The sequence below is a fragment of the Salmo salar genome, chromosome ssa21 (genome assembly GCF_905237065.1).
Source record: "Salmo salar chromosome ssa21, Ssal_v3.1, whole genome shotgun sequence".
NCBI classification, from domain to species: domain Eukaryota; kingdom Metazoa; phylum Chordata; class Actinopteri; order Salmoniformes; family Salmonidae; genus Salmo; species Salmo salar.
This window is the reverse complement of record NC_059462.1, coordinates 31,066,966-31,084,683: the sequence shown is the minus strand read 5'-3', so window position 1 is coordinate 31,084,683 and position 17,718 is coordinate 31,066,966. Positions and strand designations below refer to the sequence as shown.

The 17,718-nt window shown below is 40.7% G+C and overlaps 1 protein-coding gene across 2 annotated transcripts; it reads left to right on the top strand.

The window, feature by feature from the left end:
- Positions 1-6,331: 6,331 nt before the first annotated feature.
- On the top strand, positions 6,332-17,232 carry LOC106582059 (insulin-induced gene 2 protein). 2 transcript variants are annotated; one of them, XM_045704675.1, is made up of 7 exons: positions 6,332-6,466; positions 13,166-13,444; positions 13,536-13,629; positions 14,205-14,329; positions 14,715-14,881; positions 15,814-15,913; positions 16,035-17,232. In XM_045704675.1, exons 1-7 carry the CDS (start codon positions 6,347-6,349, stop codon positions 16,074-16,076), a joined length of 927 nt encoding a protein of 308 aa, XP_045560631.1. In that variant the 5' UTR covers positions 6,332-6,346; the 3' UTR covers positions 16,077-17,232. The 2 variants fall into 2 exon arrangements, with proteins under 2 accessions (XP_045560631.1, XP_014020232.1); XM_014164757.2 differs by lacking the exon at positions 6,332-6,466 and adding an exon at positions 6,510-6,935.
- Positions 17,233-17,718: the final 486 nt, after the last annotated feature.

Below are 17,718 nucleotides of genomic sequence, written 5' to 3'. Positions count from 1 at the left end.
CATGCTGGGGTTTAAAGGATTATACACCTCTCATGATGCCTTCTCAAAGTTTCACAGACCATCCACGCTCACTCAGTTTACTATGATTTATTGTTATGTTTAATACTACAACTCTGGATTTCATGCAATGGATTTTATGCAATGGATAGACCAACCATGTAAATAGTCCCTAATGACAAGTCAGATGTGAACTATATTAAATACATTATTTAATCAACACTGCTATGATATATAAATTGAATGACAGTACCAGTCAAAGGTTTGGACCCACCTACTCATTCAAGGGTTTTTCTTTATTTTGACTATTTTCTACGTTGTAGAATAATAGTGAAGACATCAAAACTATTAAATAATACATATGGAATCATATAGTAACCATAAAAGTGTTCAACAAATCAAAATATATTTTAGATTTTAGATTCTTCAATGTAGCCATCCTTTGCCTTGATGACAGCTTTGCACACTCTTGGCATTCTCTCAACCAGCTTCATGAAGAATGCTTTTCCAACAGTCTTGAAGGAGTTCCCACATATACTGAGCACTTGCTGGCTGCTTTTCCTTCACTCTGCGGTCCAACTCATCCCAAACCATCTCAATTGGGTTGAGGTCGGGTGATTGTGGGGCCCAGGTCATCTGATGCAGCACTCCATCGCCCTCCTTGGTCAAATAGCCTTTACACAGCCTGGAGGTGTGTTTTGGGGCGTTGTCTTGATGAAAAACAAATGATAGTCCCACTAAGCGCAAACTTAGTGGGATGGTGTAACGCTGCAGAATGCTGTGGTAGCCATGCTGGGTAAGTGTGCCTTGAATTCGAAATAAATCACAGACAGTGTCACCAGCAAAGCACCCCCACACGGAGGTTGGAACTTTTGTTGTGTTTGGGTTTTTCTTTATTTTTACTATTTTGTAAATTTGTTTAACACCCAAAAAGTTTTCAACCAAAAAATTTAGATTTTACATTTGATATTCTTCAAAGTAGCCACCCTTTGCCTTGATGACAGCTTTGCACACTCTTGGCATTCTCTCAACCAGCTTCATGAGGTAGTCACCTCGAATGCATTTCAATTAACCAGTGTGCCTTGTTAAAAGTTAATATGTGGAATTTCTTTCCTTCTTAATGCGTTTGAGCCAATCAGTTGTGTTGTGATAAGGTAGCGGTAGTATTCAGAAGATAGCCCTATTTGGTAGAAGACCAAGTCCATATTGTGGCAAGAACAGCTCAAATAAGCAAAGAGAAACGACAGTCCATCATTACTTTAAGACATGTCAATTCGGAAAATGTTGAGAACTTTGAAAGTTTCATCAAGTGCTATGATGAAACTGGCTCTCATGAGGATCGCCATAGGAAAGGAAAACCCAGAGTTTCCTCCACTACAGAGGATAAGTTCATTAGAGTTAACTGCACCTCAGATTGCAGCCAATATAAAGGCTTCATAGAGTTCAAGTAACAGACACATCTCAACATCAACTGTTCAGAGGAGACTGTGTGAATCAGGCATTCATGGTCGAATTGCTGCAAAGAAACCACAACTAAAGGACACCAATAAGAAAAAGGGACTTGCTTGGACCAAGAAACAAGAGCAATGGACATTTGACCGGTGGAAATCTGTCCTTTGGTGTGATGAGTCTAAATTAGTGATTTTTGGTTCCAACTCCTGTGTATTTGTGAGACACAGGGGAGGTGAACGGATGACCTCTGCATGTGTGGTTCCCTCCATGAACCACGGAGGAGGAGGTGTGATGGTGTGGGGGTGCTTTGCAGGAACTCTTAATCAGAATGGCTACCCCAGCATTCTGCAGTGATACGCCATCCTATCTGGTTTGCACTTAGTGGGACTATCATTTGTTTTTTAACAGGAAAATGACCCAAAACACACCTCCAGGCTGTGTAATGGCTATTTGACAAAGGAGAGTGATGTAGTGCTGCATCAGATGACTTGGCCTCCGCAATCACCCAACCTCAATCCAATTGAGATAGTTTGGGATGAGTTGGATGGCAGAGTGAAGAAAAAGCAGCCAACAAGTGCTCAGCATATGTGGGAACTCCATCAAGACTGTTGGTAAAGCATTCCTCGTGAAGCTGATTGAGAGAATGCCAAGTGTGCAAAGCTGTCATCAAGGCAAAGGGTGGCTACTTCGAAGAATCTAAAATCTAAAATCTATTTTTCTCTCAAATCGAAAAAATCTCAAATCTAAAACACTTTTTTGGTTACTACATGATTCTATATGTGTTATTTCATAGTTTTAATAGCTTAGCTATAATAGTAAAATATAACGAAATATCCTTGAATGAGTAGATGTGTCCACACTTTTGACTGGTACTCTATGTATTTTAATTTAAACCACTTTTGTGTATTTTATAATGTGATATATCAAAGACAGGCTTTGCTTTTATCCTACCTGGGCAGAGCTTGGGCTTTCCCTGTATTCAAAACCAATTGGGAAGGTGGTATTTACCAGATAAGACTGGGAAAAATCCATTTGAACGCCACTCCAACTGGTAATTAGCTACTAGTGGGAAACTCGTTTATCATCCCTGAGCTCCAGCTTCTCTAATGCCGCATTCACACGCTAGTCAGAACTAGGAAACTGGGAAATGTTTGACTTGCTAACTGGTTGTAGTTAATCACAAGTTGGACATTTATGAGTTTACTAGTTCCCACTAGCATCACATGCTGCCCTCTGACGTCACCTACTCAGGAAATGACCTCGATAACAGCATTTTCAGCAGTTAAAGGTTTTTTTAAAGCATTATATTAATATGTTTTTTGAACACTGTAATTTTTTAACAAACACGATAGCTGTACTTTTAGTTTATGGTTGACGACGGAACTTGTTGGACATTAGCCAATTGGCATTTCTCAACAAGTTCAAAGCATGTGCATGCAACTGGTATTTACGACTTCACAACTAGTAATTTCCACCTTATGAGGTGTGGGTAAGATGGTGGACAGGAAAAAAAGGAGAAAAGTGGAACATATTATAAATAAATATGGAATGTGGGAATGCACAAGCCTTCTGGAAGATCTGATAATGGAGAATATGGCGGACAGGAAAAAAGTGAGAAATATGGAACATGTTTTCAGTGAATATAGAGAGGTGGATCACACAGAACTTTTAGAAGAGCTACAGAAGGAAATTTAATGTGACGAGAGTGAGGATGAATTAACTACAGTGGCAGATGTGGTAAAGACTGCCAAGTTTGAGCCTCGTCCTGGTGATGACAAAGATGATTCTGGCCCAGTGGGAGTGAGATTTTTGGAGAGAATGGATCCTTGCCTTCTGGCAGATCCATATGTGGTGTCATGTTGGGTTGAGAAGAGGTTGGGAAATGTTGGGCCGGGGAAAGTGAAACTAAGTGGAATCGTGATGATTTTTTGCATTTCTGCCATCCAGAGGGAGTGTGTGCACCGCACCACGCAACTGGGGACAAGAACTGTGACTTGCTTTCCTCTCTAGAGCAGGGTTCCATTGAAAGGAGTGATAACTGGATTTGCATTAAGTGTTGAGGAGGATCAACCTAAGTTGAAGGTTCCTGGGGTCTGTGACGTCTGCTGTTTCATGCGACACAGACGTGGTGGAGAGCATGGCGAAACAGAGAAGACACTGTCTGTACTACTGAGTTTTGATGCAGTCTTTACCAGATCAAGTCAAGTTAAGATGTGTCAGTTATCCCGTGAGAGCTTTTGTCCTGAATCCATTACGGTGTTTTAGGTGACAAGCTTATGGTCATGTGCTAGCAGTGTGTAGGAAGGAGATTCCTAGATGTGAGAAGTGTGCAGGAGGACATGAGACAAAGGATTGTGTGGTATCGGTGGAAAAAGTTGTGTGTGTGTGTGTGTGTAAACTGTAGGGGTACCCATGGTGCTGGAGATCAGAGGTGTCAGGTGAGAGAAAAGCAGGTTGAGGTTCCCAGGATGGGAGTAGTACAGAAGGTGTCATATGCTGAGGCACTGAAGAGAGTAGTAGAAGAGGATGGGTCCAGGGAGAGGGATCCTCTTAATTTAAGGGGCAGAGGCAGAGGCCAATGGAGAATGATAGGAATAACATGTGCTTCAGTAGGGTTGTTTTTTGGCGTTCATGGCCATGGTTGTCAATTGTACCGCATGGAATGGAATGTAAACCGCAGAGGATAGATGTTGTGGTGGTATCTGCAGAGAAGATATTGGGTGTACGAGATTTTACAGCAGAAGAGTTAAAATATGTTTGTTTTTTCTCACAAAGTGTACTGAATTCATACTACAGAATAATAAGCTAATACACAGACAATACATGCACCTATAATATTTGTTTGCCATAATACCAAAGAAGAAGATGAATTTACGCCTTCCCACTTGATTATGAACATTTTCAGTGGTGAAAAAAGTACCCAATTGTCATACTTGAGTAAAAGTAAAGATAACTTAATAGAAAATTACTCGGGTAAAAGTTAGTCACCCAGTAAAATACTACTTGAGTAACATTCTAAAAGTATTTGGTTTTAAATATACTTAAGTATCAAATGTAAATGTAATTGCTAAAATATATCAAAGTAAAAGTATAAATCATTTCAAATTTAATATGGTAAGCAAACCAAGTGGCACAATTGTCTAGTTTTTATTTATCGATAGCCAGGGGCCAACACTCAGACATAATTTCCAAACAAAGCATTTGAGTCCACCAGATCAGAGGCAGTAGCGATGACCAGGGTTGTTCTCTTGATAATACAACTCTCCTTCCGTGGCCTCCAACTGCTCTTAAATGCAAGTAAAACTAAATGCATGCCCTTCAACCGATCACTGCCCGCCCGTCCAGCATCACTACTCTGGACGGTTCTGACTTAGAATACATGGACAACTACAAATACCTAGGTGTCTGGTTAGACTGTAAACTCTCCTTCCAGACTCACATTAAGCATCTCCAATCCAAAATTAAATCTAGAATCGGCTTCCTATTTCGCAACAAAGCATCCTTTACTCATGCTGCCAAATATACCCTCGTAAAACTGACCATCCTACCGATCCTTGACTTTGGCGATGTAATTTATAAAATAGCCTCCAACACTCTACTCTACAAATTGGACTCAGTCTATCACAGTGCCATCTGTTTTGTCACCAAAGCCCCATATACTACCCACCACTGTGACCTGTACTCTCTTGTTGGCTGGCCACGCTTCATACTCGTCGCCAAACCCACTGGCTCCAGGTCATCTACAAGTCTTTGCTAGGTAAAGCCCCACCTTATCTCAGCTCACTGGTCACCATAGCAGCACCCACTCATAGCACGGGCTCCAGCAGGTATATCTCACTGGTCACCCCCAAAGCCAATTCCTCCTTTGGCCGCCTTTCCTTCCAGTTCTCTGCTGCCAATGACTGGAACGAACTGCAAAAATTACTGAAGCTGGAGACTCATATCTCCCTCACTAGCTTTAAGCACCAGCTGTCAGAGCAGCTCACAGATCACTGCAACTGTACATAGCCCATCTGTAAACAGCCCATCCAACTACCTCATCCCCATACTGTATGTATTTATTTATCTTGCTCCTTTGCACCCCAGTATCTCTACTTGCACATTCATCTTCTGCACATCTCCCATTCCAGTGTTTAATTGCTATATTGTAATTTACTTCGCCACCATGGCCTATTTATTGCCTTCCCTCCCTTATCTTACCTTATTTGCACTCACTGTATATAGACTTTTTGTTTTCTTTTTTTTATACTGTATTATTGACTGTATGTTTGTTTATTCCATGTGTAACTCTGTGTTGCTGTATGTGTCGAACTGCTATGCTTTATCTTGGCCAGGTAGCAGTTGTGAATGAGAACTTGTTCTCAACTAGCCTACCTGGTTAAATAAAGGTGAACATTGAAAAAAATATATATAATAATAATAAATAGGCACGTGAATTTGATAATTTCAATTTTCTGTCCTGCTAAGCATTAAAAATGTAATGACTACTTTTGGGTGTCAGGGAAAATGTACAGAGTAAAAAGTACATTATTTTCTTTAGGAATGTAGTGAAGTAAAAGTTGTCAAAAATATAAATAGCAAAGTAAAGTACAGATACCCTCAACAACTACTTAAGTAAAAACAACTTTAAAGTACTACTTAAGTACTTAAACCACTGAAGGCTGCTGAGGGGAGGACAGCTCATAATAATGGCTGAAACGGAGCAAATGGAACGATTCCACCTATTCCGCTCCAATCAAGATCACGAGTCCGTTCTCCCTAATTAAGGTGCCACCAACCTCCTGTGCGCTGAACATTGTTTTAGAACAACGTGTCGGTTGGTCAATGTGTACATGAGGTTACGTCATGGTATACATGCAGAGATATTAGAGAAAGGAGATGGACGTCTCTTTGAGCAATGACTAGTGAAACGTTAAACGCCCCACCCAGCAAACTGTCGACCAATCGCGTTACATTGTCGTTTTTACGTCACCAGGTTGCTAAGCATGTCGTCACGCAGTGTCTTCTCAAAGTCAGGGTATGAGTCGAGAAATTCTAAAGCTATCAAATATTACAGAGAACAAGTTAATTGTCTCATATCTTGAAAAATATTTGTAATGTTGTACTTTTTGTTGGGGTTTTGCGCTTGCACTCAATTGACTCTCATTCAACCCTTGAAGGACAGCTCTCCTTGTCCCAGAATAGCCCAGAATGCATTATTTACATTTACATTTACATTTATGCATTATGTGGCCCATTGATGACGCACAGGCAACGCACACAGTTGAAGTTAATATGATTTCAATTAAGTTTCTCATCTCCTTGAAAGTATCTCTGGTTTTAGAAGCTGATTGGGTTGGCACCTAGCCAGTGCCAATCCGGTTCATCGGAAGTTAGTGAGAAGGTTAATTTCGAAGCTAGGTCTCAAACTCTTGTTAACTACATAAAAACATAACGTGGAATGTGTACTTTACAATTTTAGAAAATATACTTTTTACAAGTTGAAGGTAAGATTTCTTATTTATTTAAAGGCAAATAGCTTGTGGATATCAGTCACATCAGCTGACTGACGAAGCTCGCTGACTAGCTAACTAGTCAGCTAGCTATGCTTATCAACAAAATGTGTTTACTGATTATTGTCAGTCAGCTATGTACAAATTACTTAGTAACAAAATCGTTTGTTATTTTACACGATATAGTTAGCTAACGTAAGCTAATCATTGTTTGTATCCAACATTGTTTTGAAAAGTATAATGCTAGCTAGCTACAGTAGTTAGCTGGCTATCTTCTAGCATTACAGTAGCTCGATAGCTAAGGTCATCACAACGAGCTAACTAGGTAGCTTACTAATGTTACGTTGCTCTGCAAATTCTGACACACGTTACTGTTATATCAGCTCTCAGTTCGTAGATGAAACGTTTATGCATGTAGGTAGCTAGCTAGGTCTTAAAGTAGCGAGCCATATGGCAAACATGATGTGTTCAATCATTTTCTGATGCTAAGCATACACTACATGGCCAAAAGTATGTGGACACCTGCTTGTCTAACGTCTCATTACAAAATCATAAGCTTTGATATGGAGTTGGTCCCCCTTTGCGACTATATCAGCCTCCACTCTTCTGGTAAGGCTTTCCACTAGATGTTGGAACATTGCTGCTGGGACTTGCTTTCATTCAGCCACAAGAGTATTAGTGAGATCGGGCACTGACGTTGGGCAATTAGGCCTGGCTCACAGTCCTCGTTCCATTTCATGTGCTCGATGGGGTTGACGTCAACACAGATTAATCTGTCGGACTGCCAGATGGCGAAGCATGATTAATCACTCCAGAGAACGCGTTTCCACTGCTCCAGAGCCCAATGGCAGCGAGCTTTACACCACTCAAGCCGACGCTTGGCATTGCGCATGGTGATCTTAGGCTTGTGTGCGGCTGCTCGACCATGGAAATTTCATGAAGCTCCAGAGGAACAGTTATTGTGCTGATGTTGCTTCCAGAGGCAGTTTGGCACTCTGTAGTGAGTGTTGTACCTGAGGACAGATACTTTTTACACACTACATGCTTCAGCTCTCAGCGGTCCCTTTCTGTGAGCTTGTGGCATACCACTTCGCGGCTGAGTCGTTGTTGCTGCTAGACGTTTTCACTTCACAATAACAGCACTTACAGTTGACCAGGGCAGCTGTTGCAGGGCTGAAATTGTATGAACTGACTTGTTGGAATGGTGGCATCCTATGACAGTGCCACGTTAAGTCACTGAGCTCTTCAGTACAGGCCATTCTGAAGCCAATGTTTATCTATGGAGATTCCATGGATGTGTGTTCAATTTTATACACCTGTCAGCAACTGGTGTGGCTGAAATAGATTAATTCACTCATTTGAAGGGGTGTCCCCATACCAGTGGCCATGTAGTGTGTTTTTGTGTATGTAAAGCCAAATTACTGTAAAGTCTATACCTGTCGTATTCGGTGCATGTGACCAATGCAATTAGATTTTACTCTTCTTGAGACTATAAATAAATTAACTGTAGAATATGAATATTCTAGTTAAGGCATTAACATAGATTACCACATTGAGTCATAATACCCATAACTTAGCGGTCAAACAGGGAAATGGTTCCAGTTGTTTTTTCTACCATACCCCCCCCCCCCCCCCCAAAAAAAACAACAAATGTTAACACTTAATAAGGGCTGTGTTCCATGTAGGTTTACCCTGGCGTGAAGTTTTGATAACCGTGTAAATCTCTAGGACAAGGTGACTTTTTTTTAATCAATATATTTGCCTGTATTTACCCCACAAAAATGAAACGCTAATTAGCTGCCAATGTGGCTATCATAAACTACAAATGCCATAATGATCTGGATGAGACTGCCAAATTGAGGCAAAGGTTAGAATCTCTGGATTAACTATCTGTTAGCCAAATGTGGTACGTTTCTTTTAAATGGACATTTCTGTGAACCTTTTGTGCAAGTTTTAAATAGACACAATACCTGTTAGCAAAGCTGTCTGCGAGAGATGACATGCTGGAGCTTACAGGGATTTGTAGTCTTGCATGATGTCTACTTTGATGCTAATAGCATTTTCAAATCTAAGAGTAAATAAAGCAGGAATATGTTGATTAAAGTCACATTTTCCGAGAGATTTACATGGTTATCAAAACGTCACGCCAGGGTAAACCTCCACGAAATACAGGCTTATTTATTTTAAGTGTTTCTAAAAATGAATGGTGGGGAAAAAAACGATTGGAACCATTTCTCTGTTTTGACCGCTAGGATTTATGGGTATTCCGACTCCTCCACTGGGGCTCAATTGACTAGCTAGCCAGGGGAAATTCCACAGTAAAAGGGATGCTGAGACTCAGATTTTTCACTTTAAAATGTTTGTCAAACAAAAACCAATGATTTGCAAATTTTAAACAAGGCAACATTAAACATGTTGTCCCCCAGGAATAATGCAGCTTGTGACTACTTGGTAAGTACGTTTTGTCTTATGACAGCTGGTTGTATGATATTAAAAAATAATTAGAAAAAGCAACCAATCATTGTCATTTTTTAAATGACATATCTCTATGGAAAGATACATAATTCACCCAGGTGTCGTCAAAATCGGGCTAGTGGTGTCTGAGATCACGTGTGACTAAAGAAAGTATTCATACCTCTTGACTTATTCCACATTTTGTGTTACAGCCTGAATTTTTTTCTTTCACCAATCTACACACACTACCCCATAATGACAAAGTGAAAACATGTTTTAGATGTGTTGAAAATGATAAACGAAAATATCTAATTTACGCAAGTATTCACACCTTTGAGCCAATGCATGTTAGAATCACCTTGGGCAGTGATTACAGTTGAGTCTTTTTGGGTAAGTCTCTAAGAGTTTTGCACACCTGGATTGTACAATATTTGCACCTTATTATTAAAAAAATTCTTCAAGCTCTGTCAAGTTGGTTGTTGATCATTGATAAGTAGCCATTTTCAAGTCTTGACAGAGATTTTCAAGCCGGTTTAAGTCCAAACTGTAACTAGGCCACTCGGGAACATTCAGTGTCGTCTTGGTAAGCAACTCCAGTGTATATGTGGCCTTGTGTTTTAGATTATTGTCCTGCTGAAAGGTGAATTTGTCTCCCAGTGTCTGATGGAAAGCGGACTGAACCAGGTTTCCTCTAGGATTTTGCCTGTGCTTAGCTCTATTCCGTTTATTTTTATCCTAAGAAAAACTCCCTAGTCATTGCCAATGACAAGCATATCCATAACATGATGCAGCCACCACTATGCTTGAAATGATGACGAGTAGTACTCAGTGATGTGTTTCTGGATTTGCCCCAAACATAACTTTATGTCCTGAATACAAAAAGTGAATTTCTTTGCCACATTATTTTGTATGCACATAATGTGATTTATTATGGATAGTCAGATTTTTGCACAAAGAATCATTTCCCTAATAATCCTTTTTTTCTATGGACACATCTGAAATCCAGCTGCCTGATGGCGCTTTCATAAATGCAGGAAATCGCTCCTCAAAATAAACATTCTACCACAGCGACCATGTTATTTTTGGAAAGTATATTTGATTCTGAGTTCAGACATATAACGTTTGTATGCGAAAACTATTTCTAAGATGCAGACATTCAGTTGTTCCGAACTCACTTCACTGGCACTAAAGAGGGAGGTTTGTGCTACCGGTGCTGTCACATTTGCAGATCAAATACACAGCTGGAACGCCGATTTATCATTTTATGTGTTTTTTTTAAGGTGTTTACATGTCCTAATAATTTGGAAGATTGCTCAGAATTCAGGTGTTTAAATCGGCATATGCTTACTTTGATTTTGACCTTACACCGATTCAAAGATAAGCAGGATAAGGAGTTTACATGACTATATATTGAATTATTCCTGCACATGTAAACGTACTCAATGTTGTTGATCCATCCTCTGTTTTCTCCTATCACAGCCATTAAACTCTGTAACTGTTTTAAAGCCACCATTGGCTTTATGGTGAAATCCCTGACATGCTGACCAGACCGGATACGTCGCATGCGTGAGCGTCGCAAAATAAATTTAGAAATCCATGTTATTCAATTATTGCACCCACACTGCTCGCGCACGCCAACGAGTGTCTGCGTTGCCAAGGGCTAAAATAGAACTCCTTTCTATTTCTGACGCAGATCACGCTGCAAGTCCTGCCTCTCCCATCTCCTCATTGGTTTATAGAAGCAGGTACCCACGTGCCATCTCCTCATTGGTTATACCCATGTGGGTGATTGAAAGGCAAACTGTTTTGCCGGTTGTCGTGGTAATACTATGAAAGTGTAGATGCATCACCATATAAGTTCAAAGATGAAAAAGCCTGGAAAGAGGAGAGATGACTAGAAACAATTCAGTTGGCCGTTTTATGTGTGGATTCATTTTCGGAGTAGAGGACCTTGTGCATTTCAGGTAAAATAACAACTCAATGTTTATATCCCACGACAAATTAGCTAGCAACAGAAAGCTAGCTAAATAGGACAAATTAGCTAGCAAGTGCAAGCTAACTAGCTACATTGCCATAGATGTTTAATGCTTTTCGACCTGTCCCCAATGTCATTGGTTCAGAGTTTGTTTTGGTATTTTAATCTGCGTGTCGTGATCGCGTTTGGTGTAGGGGGACAAAATACATTTATGCACGATAGCACATGCGCACAGCCGGTTTGGGTTCCGTGTGAGCAGTTTCCTTCCTCTCCGGCAACCGAGTTAGGAAGGACGCCTGTATCATTGTAGTGACTGGGTGTATTGATGCACCATCCAGTGTAATTAATAACTTCACCATGCACAAAGGAAAATTAAATGTGCTCTTCTTTGCGAGGCATTGGAAAATCTCCCTGGTCTTTGTGGTTGAATAAGTGTTTGAAATTCACTGATCCACTGCGGAGCCTTACAGATAATTGTATGTGTGGGGTACAGAGAGAGGTCTTTCAAAAATCATGCTGAACACTGATTGCACACAGTGAGTCCATGCAACTTATTATGTGACTTGTTATGCACATTTTTACTCCTGAACTTATTTAGGCTTGTCATAACAAAGGAGTTGATACTTATGGACTCAAGACGTACGTTTTTCATTTTTAATGAATTTGTAAAGATTTCTAAAAACATAATTCCACTTTGACATAATGGGGCATTATGTAGGCCAGTGACTCAATCTCCATTTAATCAATTTTATATTCAGGCTGTAACACAACAAAATGTGGAAAAGTCAAGAGGTGTGAATACTTCCGAAGGCACCCTTGGGTCAATCAATGTCATTTTGTAAATACCAGCTCTTTATGACAAGACGCATCATTTATCCAAGTTTAGTCAAAATCGGGGCAGTGGTGTCTGATATCAAGTGGATTAAATACACTCCATATCCCTTAGCGTGTGTGCCACGTTTCAGCCCTCAGAGGCAAACAGATCAAGAGAGATAAACATGCCCGTTATAGCGTCACCGGGTGGTCCATAAGAATGCTCTTGCATATGTTGAGTCTAGACAGTGTTTGCAACGTGTACCAAAGGGTCTTACAATACGAATATCCTTCACTGATTTATATGCATTTATGTGCCAGACCACACCCCCATGTGAATGTTTATTGGTCAATAGATGCTGTTTTAGGTACTAGTCTAGAAAAAATTGCATTGAGACCTTTGTACCTAGATACAACATATCAAGGTTTGTGCAGATTGGTCATTCGGTGCCAGAAGAGTAGCGTTTTTAAGTGTTTTCTTTCTCAATTCAAGAGGGACCTATGTACCAAATTTCATGACTTAGGTCAATCAGAGTGATGGGCATGACCTTTCAAAAATAGCATTTTAAAACTTATTATAGCTCCACCATCTGGCCAATCAGTGTAATTTTGTAGTTGCCGGATCTCTGGCAAGATGCATCATTCACCCAAGTTTCGTCGTCATCGTGCCAGTGCTGTGAGATTGCGTGTGACTAACGTACGGCTGGATGGAGACAGATGCACTGTGCCCTCCCCAATTTCTTCTTGGGGGACGACTAACCATACAACTCTATACAAAAATACATTTACTTGAACAGTGCAGATGCAGAGTTTGGTGACAGAATGATGGCATAAACAGCACAAACTGTCATTCTGTTACCAAACTTTACATCTGCACTGTTCTTGTCCACAGATTTCACAGTCCACACCTCTGGGCTGTCTGTGGTTGGTTGTTGGATCATGTAGCCACACTTGAATACATAAATATGTTCTTGTGTTTCAGGGTGTTGGTGATGTCAGTGGACAGTACGATCACTTGAGGATAAAGTTAGCGTTTCCCTTTTTTCCTGCTGTCCTGGCGTCCACGGTCGCCCCGGCCCTGGCAGCCATGGGCGACTCTACAGTGGTCAGCGACCAGCAGCCGCCCGGGCCCGGTCAGACTACTCCTTCCAGAGGACCGTACATCGCGGTGATCACAAACAGAAACACCAATCTGGTGATCCGCGGGTTCATGCTGTTCTCTATAGGAGTGTTCCTGGCTTTGGTGCTCAATCTGCTGCAGGTGGACCATGTTTGTTTTTGTCCTTTAATGATACACCTCTTGAGCAAGAAAACATTGAAGGAGAAGGTGACAGTGTTTTCTCTCACTGCAGGTACAGAGGAACGTCACTCTGTTCCCCCCTGATGTCATCAGTAGCATCTTCTCATCAGCCTGGTGGGTGCCGCCCTGCTGTGGAACCGCCTCGGGTAGGACGAACACACATACACAGGTTTTTGCCCGCCAGACTTGACTTCTAGAATGATTAAATTGTTGTCCCCTGGGTCTGCAGCACAGAGAGTAGATGTAGCTGCTGTTCCCTAGTGGACCAGTAGAAGGGCACAACAGCCCCAGGCCTGTTTCCCCCTGAGACTGAGACTCCCGTGCTCCACCGCTCAGCCTGGGGGAGTTGGAGGTTTCCGCTGTTACTGCACACTGGGCTGTTTGCATCATGCTGTAGTTATTGGCTTTTATTGACTAGTCAAGACCAGAGCAGCACTTCATGTTTACTGTACATAGTTACTTTAACTTGTCTGGACAGTTCTTGTGTAATATTGAACCTATAACTTTCAAAGGGGGCCAACCTGAAGTGTTTTTTTTTGTCATCAGAATAGCATTGATGCTATGTGGTGGGCTGGCATGGCAGCCTTTCTCTCCACAACAATACTTACAGGAGCTTATTGTTGATCTCTGATCCTCTCTCCCTATTTCTGCTCCCTCTCACCCTGCAATCCCCTTCCGCTCTCTCCATCTACCGCTCTCTCCATCTACCGCTCTCTCCCAGCAATGATCGGTCTGTTGTATCCATGCATTGACAGTAGGCTCGGCGAGCCCCACAAGTTCAAGCGGGAGTGGTCCAGTGTGATGCGCTGTGTGGCCGTGTTCGTAGGCATCAACCATGCCAGCGCTGTATCCTCTAGGTCTACCTGCCTGTCTGACACTCACTGAATTGATGTGCATACCATAATACAAGATGTACGTAAAAGCCTGTTAACCATGGGGCAAAAGCATCCCATGACACTTCCACATTCAAATAAAACTAAGTGTATTTATAATTGCAACACACTTTACAATCAAATTAAAGAAGTAAAATCAAATGAAGCAATAAAGGGGATGTGTAAAGTGCATAAAACACAAAGGATGTGTAAAACAATAAGATTACCAAGCTAAAAGGGTGGGTTTTTAAACGTGATATTCTGTTTACAAGAAAGCACCTTACTCCGAGTAGAAACCATAGTTCCTGTGTGGACTATCCTACTACAAGCTCAGCTGTCCTTAACCCAGGCCCTCTCAGAAAGTGGACTTTGCGAACAACGTGCAGCTGTCCCTGACACTGGCAGCCCTGTCCATCGGCCTGTGGTGGACATTTGACCGGTCTCGCTCCGGTTTTGGCCTGGGGGTGGTCATCGCCCTGCTGGCCACTCTGTCCACTCAGCTCCTGGTCTACAACGGAGTCTTTCAGTGAGTACTACTACAGTACCTTACAATACAATTTACAGGACATACATATATTATAATAAGGGCTGTTATAACTTTAATAACACGTTACATTTTTTATGCCTTAAGCCTTTTATGCCGTACGCCGTTAATCGGATCTCCATTTCTCTTTTTAATCGCACGTGTTTCTGCACAGACCCTATTCCGCACGGACACTGCACTCTGTGGCAGCTGATGTTATGTAGCGCTGTCTGTCTCAAACATCCAATGCGCGCCAGCTCAGAGAAACAGTTTTTAAGGAAAACAGAAAATTCAACCATAAACACATTCCCAGATGTTTTTTTAGATAACAGCAAAAACACCATTTGTACAGAAGTAGCTAGCTAGCTATCCAAATGAATGTTTACAATGCAATGGCTGAATGCCTTTTGATTTAACTCTAGCTAACTTCCCACAATGATTTTAATCAGACTAGGACATCCATTCAATTTAGCTACTGTTTATTTCACAGATCTAAAGAGTTAAGAAAATGATCCCAAGTCTAGTAGTAGCAGCTTGTAACTAGTTCATGTTGAAGTAAGCTAAATATAATAGCTGTATGAGCTATTGTCTTCTGTTAAATTCATAGCATTGTTGGACAGGTTTAAATGCTCTTTGTATCCATAGAGCCAATATCTTTTTGGGAATTGAGAATGCCTGAAGCTTTAAGTGTGTGTGTTAAACTTCAAGAACATTGAAGTTGGCCTACTTAAACATTGGGAGAATTTTGTTTCCTCCATTACAATCAAAGCATGGTATGGTATACACTGCATTTTAAATGTAATAATATTTCTTTAGGGACAAAATTGCAATTCATGTTTTTGTTTTTCAAGAGACAGGAGATATTTCTGTAGAATTTCATGCTCATTTTGGGATTGTCCTATGTTTTAATAGCTGTTCTATTGTTTTTGTTTCAGATATACCTCTCCAGATTTCCTGTACATTCGCTCCTGGTTACCTTGCATCTTCTTCGCTGGTGTGATAACCATGGGGAACATAGGACGGCAGCTAGCCCTGGTGAGGATCTTTTTTTTATGCTGAATTAAGAATTGTCATAGGTTGTATATATTCATTAAAACCAGAGCTTTTTACTGACTATTCAACTGGCACATTACATTATCCCTGTTCTTTTTTCCAGTATGAATGCAAACGTATGTCAGGAAAGACTCATCAAGACTGAAAGAACTTCTGGCTATATCAAACTTTTGCTCAAAATATTTAAAAAATTGCAACAAAAAGCCAAAAGGAGGTTATAAAAGGACATCTGTATGCAGCGTTGATGGGGATTGGTCAATCTAGGCGGAGGCGGAGCAGTCATGCACAATTATGTGTTTCTGTTTTGCTGAGTGCTGTAGGACAAGACTTTCGATTGGTTGATTCCTTTGTGCCTCTTTAGGGCCTAGGTGGACGGACAACAGCTAGCTTTATTATAAGCATTCAATGGCTGGCCTAATGAGAGGAATTGCCGATGTCGTGTGTGTGTGTGTGTGTGTGGTAGGTAGGCCCAATCTACAACGCAATCTGTGATTGCAACTCAACAGGCACCAATATTAGTGTCGCTCTGCTGCTGTTCAGGGCACCTCAGCACCAGTGGTGTGAAACCTTTGGCTCCATCGTGCCAAACAGACTTACACACAGGATTATCTGAATTATTTTCTATATTCATCCATTCTTTATATCCTTGATACATTAGTAGAATCTATATAGCCAATATATGTATAGATACATTTATTTCATGTTTTTAAAATGTACAATTATATACATACATATAGTAGTTTTTTTTATTTGTTACATGTGGATAATGTCTATTTGCTGGCAGTCATGAGAAGGAGTGAAGTGTTTATTGTTGCACTTATTTGTGACATCCTAGCGGGATATCAAGGCAACTGGCATACAGGGTCCAGTCGGTATTTCAAACAGCCTTACTTGCACCTGCTTTTCTACACCTGACCATTTAGGGTCCGTTCAATTGAAATTAAAATGGCTGTTTTGTAAAAAAAACTAATTTAAATGTAAAAAAAAAAATGCTCATAGAAGTTTATGGGCAAATTTCACTTCCTGAATTGAAAACCGAATTGACCTAAACCCTGATCAGTTCAAGTCAGAGACCAGGCTTCCCATTTCATTGTCCATACAGCAGGTGCACACAAGTATCCACATCAGCAGTGGGTTCTTGGGTCAGAGGTACTGCTGATAAGCTATTAGTGCTTATTGAGTTGGATGTTTTTTTTACATTCAAACCCGAGTTTTCGGTTTTGATGATTATTTTTAAAGGTTAAATGCGTTGTGGGTTGAATGCTGTAATAATACAGAATAAAATAATAAATGTCCCTTGATGGCTGCCCATTACTGCATATCACACATTAACATTTTCTCACATTACTTTACAAAAATATTTCAGTTGTGTATATTACATTTGTTTTATTAGATTACTTTTATTTCATTCCAAGCATCTCATCTGTATAGCTGATGTCTAACACCATCAATATTTTAGTAGTTCATCAAAGTAAATAAGGCATACTTTCATGACTGTTGATTACCAACTATCAATCACTTAGATCATGTATTTTAAGGTAAAGATACCTCCCGAAGCAACTGCTATCTATCCCTCTCAATTGCCATTCTCCCTCCGTGTCTGCCCCTCACTAACATAGCATAGCGGGCGTAAAATAAACACACAAACCTGACAAGTAGGTGTGGAATGGGTCATTGTAGTTAATTACCAAGTTTTCTCCACTAAACTATGTAGAATATTGGCCTGTTGGAAACTACAACTCCCTACTACATCGCACAGTTTGGGCTTGATCTGATTTATCTCTAGG